The 12,336-nt window shown below is 46.8% G+C and overlaps 1 protein-coding gene across 1 annotated transcript; it reads left to right on the top strand.

Annotated features, from left to right (window-relative positions):
• The first annotated feature begins 947 nt into the window (after positions 1–947).
• Positions 948–11,710, top strand: SNIP1 (Smad nuclear interacting protein 1). Its single transcript, XM_077753132.1, has 4 exons — positions 948–1,228; positions 2,466–2,568; positions 8,718–9,319; positions 10,232–11,710. The coding sequence occupies exons 1-4, from the start codon at positions 999–1,001 to the stop codon at positions 10,494–10,496; spliced, it is 1,200 nt and encodes a 399-aa protein (XP_077609258.1). The 5' UTR covers positions 948–998; the 3' UTR covers positions 10,497–11,710.
• The last annotated feature ends 626 nt before the right edge of the window (positions 11,711–12,336 follow it).

Here is a 12,336-nt window from a genome sequence, read left to right as displayed (position 1 = left end):
TGGCCTGGGCGGGGCTTCGGAGTAGGGCGGGGCCAGCAGCGCGCGAGTTTCCGTGCAGCCTTCCGGAAAAGTTCCCCTTGTGCTTAGTTTATCAGGCCTCCTGCTCACCGGGTCGCCTTGATAACTCTTGGAAGCAGGCAGAACAGGAGTTCGAGTCCCTGCGCTTCATCTTTCTCTCAATTTGAATGAGGTGGCAGGTCACGCTCGCAGTCCCCAGTTTTGTCACCTGCAAAATGGGAGTCATGTGACTCCTCAGGGAAGAGTTCAGAAGATTCCCAGAGGAGGCCACCCGGAGTGCTCAAGTTTTAAAAAGTATTTGTTCTGGGGGACGCTGGGCTGGCTCGTGGAGGGGGTGGAACATGTGACTCTTGATCTCCGGGTTGTGAGTTCGAGCCCCACCATTGGGTGTAGAGATTACTTGAAAATAGAGATAAGTATTTGTTTTTAATTAAATGGAGAAATGACAACGTAACAAAGTTCAAGAACAGAGGGGTAAATACTAATGATTTGCCCACTGGCAAATGTGGTTGCATTTCCTTCTCTTAGTTTGTATTTCCAAAGGCAAATGTAATCTCAGTTTGCGCACATTTTTTTAATCCCGCTTCATTCGTTGAACAAGTCAGGGATTCCTCTGTCACAGTGTAAAAAGCATTGCGAATGGCGACAGGTCACCGATCGACTGGATAAAAAGTTTCCTCCCGGAGGGCATTCAGATTGCCTCCGTGTTTAGTAATTACGAATAACGCTGAGACAAACAGCTTCGAGAGTCGCTTTTCTCCAGAAGTTTGCTTTTGACACTTAAAACTCCCGCCAACAGGGCCGGGTCCCTACAGCCCCGCCCCCCGAAGAGTCGTGATCACGTGCTTAGCTCTCCGCCGCGAGGGTTTCTGGGAGAGCACGGACCCGGAAGCGGAAGTCCTGGGGGGGTCATCCGTCATTTCCTTTAGTGAGAGGAGCGCAACGGATCTGTTTTTCCTTCGCTCGGCTGAGCTCTCAGCATGAAGGAGGTAAAGAGCGAGCGGGAGCGAGGGAGCCGACGGAGGCACCGCGACGAGGACGTGGTGGCGGCGGCGGCAGTGGTGGTGAAGGTGAAGCAGGAGCGGCTCAGCCCGGAAGCCGCGCCTCCCGCCCACCGCCGCCCAGATTCCTCGGGCGGTAGCGCGTCCCCGCCGACCGGCGAGCCGGGCCGCCCTGGTCACCGAGGGAACCGAGCCCGAGGAGGTAGCCGGTAAGTGAGAAAGCGCCCGGGATGGACTTGGGTCGGGCTTACTGAGAAAGGACAGGGCTAGCGTCAGAAGCACACCTTGAATGCCGAGCGCAGGAGCTTGGATTTAACCTTAAGGTTGGTGGAAGTGTCCCGGTCGTGCTTGTGCTAAAGAATGTTTACTCCGGTACGTGTCCCTTGTGTTAAGCGCCTGATGCCTAATGGGCAGGATCCCCGTCCCCCCTTCATCTCTGTGCCCAGCACGTGGCCGAGAACGGCCCAGCAGATAGCACTGATCGAGTTGAAATAAAAGATTTTCCCCATCTGTCTACAAATGGAGTGCTGTCGTTGGCTTTCCAGTGATCGGCCTCCAGATGTTTCCCGTCGAGCGCCTAGGCGATCTACCTAGTAGAGATTTGGGAGAAAAAGTGTCTCCTGATAGACCCGTTAATTGATTCCTTCAACATAGTTTTACTGCATGGTGAAGACTGTCCTGGGTGCTGGGGCCTCAAAGGTGAACGCGATGGGCAGTCTTTGCCCTCTCAAAATTGATATGCTGTTGCCTTGAGACAAAAAAAAACAACAACAACAACCAAGCAAATAAAAGAAAATAGTGTCAGGAGTATTAGGAAGAGGTTAAAACAGGAACGGGAGAGAAATTGAAGGGAAGTGAGAGAAGGGCTCCCTGAAAAGGTGCCCTTTGAGTGGACACCGGAATAAGAATAGTCTAGCCTTGTAAAGATCCAGGCTGAGGAAGCAATAGGTGCAGAGAACCTGAAGCAGAATTAATGTGATTGTTCTAGAAATGGAAAGAACAACAACTGTCTAGAGATTAAGGAGAGTGTGGTAGGAGGGAGGTGGGAGAGGGAAGAGATAGGGGATGCTGATGGATTGAGGTGATTGGTGGGGGGAGGGGGCTGTCAGTGATGAGAGAAAAGAGAGTCAGGGGGTGTCTTCTGGGTTTGTGGCTTGAGGAACAAGGTGGATGGCGGTGCCAGTTACTGAGATGGCAGAGGCTGAGGGAGGAAAGTGTTGTGAAGGGCTGGGAGGCAAGGGCTGTGCTCTGTGAGAAGGTGCAGCCGTGATTGTGGGTCTGGAACTCAAGGAAGAGGTCAAGGCTAGGAGAGCGAAGCCCCTGCCTCCTTCCGGGCGAAAAGCAGAGACTGTCACAGATGTGCTGTTTGTGTTGATTACTTGAAGTGAATTTGTACGGGGGAAGGGAAATTGAGATAAAACCCTGTGTGTACCATGCTCTGAAAAGGTCCCCAGCCAAAAAGAAAAACAAGTCCTCAGGGAGAAGAAGCAAGTCTCCACGAAGTAAGAGAAGCCGGAGCCCTCACCACTCAACAGTCAAGGTGAAGCAGGTAAGTGAATTGAGCTGTTTTCATACCAGGTCCAGATCTAGGACTCTGCCCGGCGTAACTAAAGAGTGTTTGGTGTGTGTGTGTGTACCTGTGCTGGTGATGGGCTTTTCTAGAAACTGGAGTTTTGTTTTCGTTTTCTGCTTTTTTTGTTCAACTAAACCTTTTATGATGAGATCCTTATTGATTTACGTTCAGTTGTTAAAAAGGACTTTACCCCGTTACTCACGCGGTGACACCTTCCAGAATTCTAGTACAGTATCACCCGGAATATTCCAGTACAGTANCTTTCTATCTTCACTTCAAGAACATTATGTAAATAGAATCTACCCCTAACTTTCAGGGATTGGCTTTTTTCCACTCAGCACAGTTCTTTGGCTATTCATTCAGGTTGTTGTATCTCTCGGTAGGTCATTCTTTTTTATTGCTCAGTGACATTCAGTGGTGTGGATTGAACCATTTGCCCGATAAAGAATGTCGGGGTTGTTTTCGGGTGGGCCTGTTCTGTCTAAGGCTGCTGTGGAACATTGGGGTGTGGGTTTCTGTGTGGCCCTGCCTTCATCTCTGGGGTGGATGCCCGGCAGTGTGGTTGTTTGAAGAGAAGACAGTGGCCAAACCGTGTTCCCGAGCGGCTGCATGGGTTTGCTAGGCCCTCCGTAATAATAAGCACCACAGTCTGGGCACCGTGAGCAACAGAAACTCATTTTCTCACAGCTGTGGAGGCTCAGAGTCCAAGCTCAAGGTATCAGCAGGTTTGCTTTCTCCAGAGGCCTCTTCCCTTGACGTTCAAATGGCTGCCTTCCTGGCCGTGTCCTCACATGGGCTTTCCGCTGTGGGCTCATCCCTGGTGTCTGTCCTCATGGAAGCATTCCAGTCGAATTGGATTCGGGCTCTGCTGGCATCTTAACGTAATCACGTCTTTAAAGACCTTATCTCCCAGCCCCTGGGTGGCTCAGGTGGTTAAGGGTCCCGTCATCGGCTCAGGTCATGGTCTCATAATTTGTGAGTTCGAGCCCCATGTCAGGCTCTGTGTTGACGGCTCAGAGCCTGGAGCCTGCTTCTGATTCCATGTCTCCCTCTCTGTCCCCTTCCCTGCTTGTGCTTTCTCTCTCTCTCTCAAAAATAAAATAAACGTTTAAAAAAATAAAAATAAAGACCCTACCTCAAAAAAAACAAACCAGAAAATTCCACAAAAATGGTTACATTCTGGGGATGGGGGTTGGGGCTCAACATAATGAACTTGGGGGTACACGATTCAGTCCACAACAGTGGCTGTGCTGCCTCATGCGCCTGCCGGCACTGTGCGGTGTGCCCACTGCGCTCCGCACCCTCCCTGCTTCATTCCCAGCATGTGGTGTGGACAGTGTTTCTGTCACAGCCATTCTAGTAGCCGTGTAACAATATCTCTGTGTGATTTTAGTTTGCGCGTCCTTGACGTTTCCTTGACGGCTGATGACGTTGGCCCGCTTTTCATGTGTTCATTTGCCATCAGTACATCCTCTCGGGTGAAATGTGTCTTTATGTCTTTCGCCTATTTCCTAGTTGGTGTATTTGCTTTCTTACTGTTGAGTTTGTGGTGGTCTTCGTATATGCTAGAGACTGGTCCTTTTTGGGGTATGTGATTTGCAAATATTTCCCTTCAGTCTTGGAGCTTTTCTTTTTCTTCACACAGCAGGGCTTTTTCTCAGAGCAAAAAGGTCAGATTGTCCTGAAGTTCAGATAACTTTTACTCTAACGGATTGTGCTCTTGGTGTCATGTCTGAGAATTTTATACTCAGCTCTAGATCCCGGAGACCTGTTTTTTCCCTCAGAGTTTTACATTTAAGTCCATGATTGGAGTTTGTTTTGATAGAAGAGGTGAGCCCTGGGTTGAGGTTCACTTTTTGCCTATGAATATCCATTTGCTGTGGCAACATTTTTTGAAAAGATTGTCTCGTCTTCCTTGAATTGCTTTTGCTTCTTAGTCAGTGATACATGCGTAGGTTTATTTCTCATTCTTCTGTTCCACTGATCTCTGTGGAACCCTGTCTCAGGCCTGATTATTGTCACTCTATAGTAAGTTTTGAAACTGGGTAGACGGATTCCTCTTTGTTTTCATCTTAAAAATGGTTTAGCTTTAGTAGTTCCTTTGTCCTTCCATATAAATTTTAGAACAATCTTGTCTGTATAAAAAAAAAAGTCTTGCTAGGATTTGGACAGAAATTGCATGAGGCTATATTTTGGAGGGAATTGGTTTTTTACTATATTGAATCTTCCAGTCCATGAGCACTGTATGTGTCATTTATTTGGATCTTTTTAAAAAAATTCTTTTAAAGTATGGTATGTATGTTTGTATGTACGTATGTATTTTGAGAGAGAGCTGCGCGTGCACGCGTATTTGCACACGGGGGAGAGGGTGGGGGAGAGAATCCCAAGCAGGCCCCATGCTCAGCACAGAGCCCGATTCAGGACTCGATCTCACAAACTGTGAGACCATGACCTGGGCCAAAACCAAGAGTCATATGCTTAACAGACTGAGCCACCCAGGTGCCCCTATTTAGATCTCTGATTTCTTTCTTCAGCGTTTATAGTTTTCAGCATTCAAGTTCTGTGTAACTTTTGTTAGATTACACAAAGTTTTTTCTTTGGTGGAGTGATTGTGAGTGATATAAATTTCAGTCCACACGTCCATTGCTAATATATATAGAAATATAATGAGTTTTGGGGGTGCCTGCTTGGGATTCTCTCTCTCTGCCCGTCTCCTGCGCTCTCTCATGTTTTCTCTCCCTATCTCTCTCTCAAAATAAATAAACTTTAAATATATACATATAATTGATTTTTGTGGTTTTGTTTTATCCTGTGACCTCATTGAACTCATCTTCTTTATTCTAGGAGGGCTTTTTTGTAGATTCTTGGGTTTTTTTTAATATAGACAATCATGTCTTCACTTAGAGACAGTTTGATTTGTTCCTTTACAGTCTGTACACATTTTATTCCCTTGTCCTGCCTTACTGCATTCGCTAGGACTTCCAGCACTATGTTGAACGAGAGTAGTGAGAGCAGACACCCTGGCTTTGTCCTCAGTCTTCAGAGACAAGCATTCAGTCTTTTTTTTTTTTTTTAAATGTTTTATTTATTTTTAGGAGAGAGAAAGAGAGACAGCGTGAGCAGGGGAGGGTCAGAGAGAGAGGGAGCCACAGACTGAAACAGGCTCCAGGCTCCGAACTGGCAGCCAGCACAGAGCCCCATGCGGGGCTCGAACCCACGATCCACGAGATCATGACCCAAGCGAAAGTCGGACGCTCAACCGACTAAGCCACCCAGGAGCCCCGCATTCAGTCTTTTTAAAGGAATTCTGTTACAGTGTGCGAAGAGACATTAAGAAAATGCATTTTCTTGTTAATTTGACAGACTGTGGGTCAGCTTTCTACTACCTTAAAGATATAAAACCAGGCAGCCTTGATGGTCTATGGTATAAATTGATCAGGCACTGCTTTAGCTATCTCAGAATACAGCCACCAGAGCCACACCACCCGTGTGTGTCAAACCACACGGTGTGTGCCTGTCAAACCATGTGTAGTTTTTTCAGTTTTTTTTTCCCCCAGTGTATAACTGGCAGCCTTTTACCTGTGGTTTCTAAGTAAACATTTTACGATAAATCCTGAGACTTTTATTTGTTTACTTATTTTTTAATGTTTTTATTTAGTTTTGAGAGAGAGACAGAGACAGTATGAATGAGGGAGGGGCGGGGGGGGGGAAGGAGGGGGGGAGGGGGACAGAATCTGAAGCAGGCTCCAGGCTCTTAGCTGACAGCACAGAGCCTCGCGACATGGGGCTTGAACTCCTGAACTGCGAGATCATGACCTGAGCCGAAGTCAGGCATTCAACCGACAGAGCCACCCAGGTGCCCCAAATCCTGAGACTTTTAGGATGGAACTTTTCTGGGGCACCTGGGTGACTCACTTAAGTGTCTGACTTTGGCTCTGGTCATGATCTTACAGCTTGTGGATTTGAGCCCCATGTAGGGCTCCGTGCTGACAGCTCAGAGCCTGGAGCCTGTTTCCAGTTCTGTCTCCATCTCTCTCTGCCCCTCCCCTGCTTATGCACTTACGTTCTCTCTCTCTCTCCCTCCTCTCTCCCTCCCTCTCTCTCTCAAAAATAAATAAAAACATTTAAAGAAAATTTAAGATGGAACTTTTCTGTGCTTGTTGTTTTGAAGTGTCTATTTGCTTACCTATGCTAACTTCTCTCCCGACCTTAAATTGTCTCCTTAAAAGCTAATTTCTGTGTATTAATCCGCTGGAAACTTGGAAGTGTCTTTCAAGCAAAAGGGCTTGACAGGCAGTTGAAACTCAGTGACTTTCACATGGGTTAATCCTAAGGAGGAGTGCACACAGCCTCTGACTTAAGCATGACTTGTGCTTGCCGGTATTCTTTTCTCCATCCCTGAGCTACCATTTAATAAATAAATTTATTGATTGCATGCTCATTCTAAGAACACAGAAATATGTTAAATGAAAGGTGAGAGATGGCATATGTAATGTGTGGTTACTTCTCCTGTTATCCTCAAATTGTAGCCCCCAACAAAAAAAAAAATCACCTGAGTCTCCAGAGGCAACCATTATATTTCTTACTTATTTTATTTTAATTTTTTAAATGTTTATTTATTTTTGAGAGAGAGAGAGAGACAGAGCATGAGCTGGGAAGGGGCAGAGAGAGAGAGGGAGACAGAATCTGAAGCAGGCTCCAGGCTCTGAGCTGTCATCGCAGAGCCTGATGCGGGGCTCAAACCTACGGACTGCAAGATCATGACCTGAACCGAAGTCGGACACTTAACCGACTGAGCCAGCCAGGCAACCCCCGCAGAGTTTTTAATTGAAAAATGGAACCATATTATATATACTATCCTGATTATCAATAATTGAAATCTTAATTAGTTTGTATTAGCTGGTTATGTAATTTGTCATATTATTTTCTTCAGTTTTTACTAATTTTGCCTGGTCTACACGTATTTAAAATGAAGACTGAGAATGAATCATTGGAATAGTGGAGGTACACAGCCTTATGGCACTTAGAATGCAGAGGAGGTGGGGGTGATGACCCGGAGTTTGTGGCTATAGTGACTCATTTAATCAGGGATAAAGTGCATAATGAGATTAGTCCTGGCAAATGTACTCAAGATAGGTGGTAGTGGCAGGCTTGTGAATATCTTACGGTAGGAGGGATAGGTGTTGGGAGCCCCCTCTTGATGCTGGTCTTTAGAGCCTATAAAGTCTAGACAGCTGGAGTCCTGCCCGGAGTAGGCAGGCCCACGCTTGAGCTCTGTGTGTGGCCTTGGGAGGCAGGGAGGCAGTGAGATCTCAGTGCTCAGGTTTTCCTTTTGGTCCTTTCCAGGTGGGGTAGCCTTGCTCATAGGCTGCAGGGCTCGGTCTTGAAGTCTGATGCTTTGGTTATTAGTAAGGACAAACTTTGTTACATTCGTGTGTTCGTTAGATATTTATTTCTTATGAAAATTACTTGTTAATATCCTTTACCAATTTTTTTCTGTTGAATTTGTCTTTCTTACAGATTGATTTTTTATAGCTATATTAATAAATCTTATATGTTGCAAAAATTTTATACCAGGCCGGTTTTCAATACTGAGTCTTTTTCAAGAAATCATGGTATGTTTTTTCATTTTTTTCAGATTAAAAAAATCTATCTAAATTTTCATAGGTTTTTTTTTTGCATGCCTTGCATTTTTCTTAAATATATCCTTGAGTATTGAATAATTTTTATTACTGTTGAAATGAGATCTTTTAAAATTATAATGACCTTTTTTTCATTTTTGACATGAGAAAACTAGCTTGCTTTCTTTTACACATTTATCTTGTACACGACCACCTGTTTCTGTTAGTTGTATATTCTGTACGTGTTTCCTTATAAGTTTGCCTATAGCTCCTCTTGTTTTCAGGGCTCTGAACTTGCCTTGCAGTGTTAGAGCTGTAGTCGGGTGACAGCTTGGAAGTAGCCCGTGTAGCCTTGCAAAGGAACCTAACCACCACTGCTAACCAGATTCCTGTGGGCCGTTTTGCTCTGAACGCCGAAGTCCACATCACGAATGACTTTGTTGAGTGCAGCTTGTTCACAGGCAGTGGGTTGCCTTTAATTTACTGGATCTTTCTGACTTCCAGGAGCGCGAGGATCACCCCCGGAGAGGACGGGAGGACCGACAGCACAGGGAACCATCAGGCCAGGAACACAGGCGAGCTAGGAACAGTGACCGTGACAGACACAGGGGCCATTCCCATCAGAGGAGAAGCTCTGATGAGAGGCCTGGGAGTGGGCAGGCTCAGGGACGTGACCGAGACCTTCAGAGCCTCCAGGCGCAGGACGCAGAGCGGGAGTTTTACAATGCCCGGAGGCGCGAGAGTCGCCAGAAGAACGAAGTTAGTGCCGGTGGTAACGAGGCTCAGGAGTCGGCTCCTCCACGACCTGGCAGCAACAGTAAGGACAGAGAGGCTCCCGCCAAAGAAAAGCCAAGCTTTGAACTTTCTGGGGCGCTTCTTGAGGATACCAACACTTTCCGGGGTGTCGTCATTAAATACAGTGAGCCCCCAGAAGCACGGATCCCCAAAAAACGGTGGCGCCTCTACCCCTTTAAAAACGATGAGGTGCTTCCCGTCATGTACATCCACCGGCAGAGCGCCTACCTCCTGGGCCGGCACCGCCGCATCGCGGACATCCCAATCGACCATCCCTCCTGCTCGAAGCAGCACGCCGTCTTTCAGTATCGGTGAGTGTGTGTGTGCGCGCACGCGAGCGCCTGCACTCGCGTAGGAGGAACCGGAAGTGTGGGACGAAGCAGAGACCCTCCAATTGCCAGCGTTTGTGTACACGTGCTTGCAGCAGAGTGCCATACCCCTCAGATCCAATCCTTGTCTTAAGGGAGATTATGAGAGTGTGGCACAGGTGTTAGCGGGGTCTGTGTTTGGCACTTTGTGGAGTGCGTCTGTTAACCGTGTGGTGCCACAGCAGTCCTGTGAGGAGGACAAGGCCACACGTTAATATCCCCATTTGACAGGTGTGAGGACTGAGGGTCAGCTTCAGAGTTAGTGCCCTTGACGCTGGAGTCAAAATGCACTCCTGTTGGGATGGGAGATAAAATATGTGAAAGGTGCATCGTGTTGATTGTAAACAGCACAGAAGTGTTGTTTTTTTTTTTTTTTAATTTTTAAGTGTTTTTTAATTTATTTCTGAGAGAGATACAGAATCTGAAGCAGGCTCCAGGCTCTGAGCTAGCTTGCCAGCACAGAGCTCGACTCAGGGCTCAAACCCATGAACCGTGAGATGACCTGAGCCGAAGTCGGATGCTTAACCGACTGAGCCACCCAGGCGCCCCAAGAAGTGTTTTTTCCTTAATCCCAGCAAGCGGTCTTGGATTCTGATGTTAAACTTTTGATCTGCCATGAATTTCCCACTCCACTCCCTCAGCAACCAGTTCCCACCTTTTCTCCTAAGTATATTTATTTACTTGCTCACAATTTCCAAATCCCAGGCCATACCATCCCTTTGATTTCCTGGAGTTGAACTCAAACTGTGTTCAAGCCGGGTAATTTCCATCCCGTGTGTAGGCCGTGTTAGCAAAATGCCGGAGGGTCTCAAGGCGGGATTTTGCTCACAGGTTTCTCTCTTTTATCTCTGCTAGGCTTGTGGAATATACCCGAGCTGATGGTACAGTCGGCCGAAGGGTGAGGCCCTACATCATTGACCTTGGCTCAGGCAATGGGACGTTCTTGAATAACAAGCGCATTGAGCCACAGAGATACTATGAACTGAAGGAAAAGGACGTACTTAAGTTTGGGTTCAGCAGCAGAGAGTATGTCCTGCTTCACGAGTCCTCCGACACCTCTGAAGTAGACAGGAAAGAAGATGAGGATGACGAGGAGGAGGAGGAAGTGTCTGACAGCTAGCAGACGAAGCCCCCGAGCTCTGGAGAGTCCTCGTCTGTCTTTGAAGGTTTTGGGATTGACTCAGAGAGTACAGGGCGCCCTCTGTATTGCCTCTTACTGCCTTAAGTCTTTCCTGTGTTGCTGACCAGCTTATGTTATAGCATAAGAGAACTGACTTCGGTTCAGTCGAACTCTTTCCCGTGGCACATCGGCCACTTGCCTGTGGGCATTTGTCTTCAGAACAGTCTCACCAACGTCGTGTTTCACTAGAAGCATCGTGGCTTTAGTTGGTGCTTCCAGAACTGCTGCCTAGGAAACTATAAACCCTTGGTTAAAGGGGAACTGTGGCTTGTTCTCTTTGTACAGTTACTTTATTTATATAGTTGTTAAGCTTTGTGGACTGGGTTTGTGTTTTTGTTTTTGGGGCAAACCCCTGAACCGAGAATCTTGCTAAGCTTTGGTCCTCACCAAAACAGCCTCCCGTATATACCAAAGCTTTGCCCTGGTTGAGCTCTTGAGTCACAGAAGTTGATTTTGCACTTCATTTTGGGGGAGATGGGGGTAGGGGGGTACCACATGACCTCAATATGGACTATTGGACTTAAACACATGCTTTATGGAACCTGCTTAAGCATACGGCCATATAGGCAGGGCCTGGCTCCTGCCAGTGGGTGCTGATTGCATGTCCCACGAAGCTGAAATGGATCATAGATCTGTTTCTTGTGAAGAATTCTGATTTCTCCTTAGAGCGTGTACAGAACAATTTTGATCATCTGTTCACCTTTGCATTTTTATTCAAATGTTATCTCCTTCCTCCTTTGCAAGACAGTGTCATTTGTGTAGCGGGGTCCTCGCTTTATTCTAACAATGTCTGTATATGTCGAAAGGAGGTTGTGTAGATTACGCATTTCGTCTTTTCAAAAACCATTCAGAGAGGTTGTATTTACCTTCCCAAGGCCAGAAAGCAAGGGAATTGCCCTGTTTCCTAATTTCCCACCAGAGGAATACGTGTAAGTAGCAGAGTCCTAACTACTTACATATGTCGTGTGTTTGTGTGTATGTGTGTATATATAAAATCGCGTGTGAAAGAGCTGCACATTGATTTTCATATGAGAATGTTTTGTGATGTAAATGTAATACTACATTATAGGCAAAGGCCTCCCTGCATTTGAAGAGCAGGTTTTCATTTATATGTATTTTTGGGATAAAAAAAAATAATAAAATTTGTAAATACAGCCCCATTTCAAAGGGTTATCCTTTCCTAGCATAGAGGGCCTTGTGTTTATAGGTCCATTTGCAGCTAAGGGAATCTTAGTTTTTTGAGATAAAAACAGGTAGTTGCAGGGGCTGTCTTGGGGGTGGGGGGGTGGTAACACCGGGACGTAGTGAACTTGGGGCCAGCGGCAGCTCTGCAACCCAGACCCCACATGCTGGCGAATGAGTGCTGGTACTTTTGAAGCAGCGCTGTTTTCTGAATTGGCAGTGAAGGGTTTTCCTTTCCAGAACAGTCTGTTGGAGCAGGTTCTACATAGCAGGTCCTGCCCCAGTCGACCCCTGTCCCTGCCATGTTGCCCTCAGGCGGTGACCTGGCATGGGGAGAAAGGAGCGCAGTGCAACTTGGTGTTGCTGCCCGCCATTCCTCTCTGGAAAGTATGATGCTGTTAGATCGTCCTCTTCATCGTTGCTCTCCCGTTAAGGTCCACCGACCCCTGTGGACTTGGGGCTAAGTGGAGACCAGCATGGAGAGGGACAGCTGACTAATATTTATGCAGTAGGAAGAGGATCCCCTCAAAAAGTGAATATGTAAGGAGGTCAGTTAAATGTAGGGAAGCTCTATCAACGAAGGAGCAGTCAGCATTCC

This window comes from Crocuta crocuta, unplaced genomic scaffold (genome assembly GCF_008692635.1).
Source record: "Crocuta crocuta isolate KB4526 unplaced genomic scaffold, BGI_CrCroc_1.0 scaffold303, whole genome shotgun sequence".
NCBI classification, from domain to species: Eukaryota; Metazoa; Chordata; class Mammalia; order Carnivora; family Hyaenidae; genus Crocuta; species Crocuta crocuta.
This window is presented reverse-complemented; position numbering and strand designations above follow the sequence as displayed.

Excerpts from the sequence above, each read along its gene's own strand:
- SNIP1 (XM_077753132.1), top strand. The coding sequence starts at position 999 with ATGAAGGAGGTAAAGAGCGAGCGGGAGCGAGGGAGCCGACGGAGGCAC. Across the intron at positions 1,229-2,465 it reads CGAGCCCGAGGAGGTAGCCG|GTCCCCAGCCAAAAAGAAAA; the intron begins GTAAGTGAGAAA and ends TGCTCTGAAAAG. Across the intron at positions 9,320-10,231 it reads CACGCCGTCTTTCAGTATCG|GCTTGTGGAATATACCCGAG; the intron begins GTGAGTGTGTGT and ends TATCTCTGCTAG.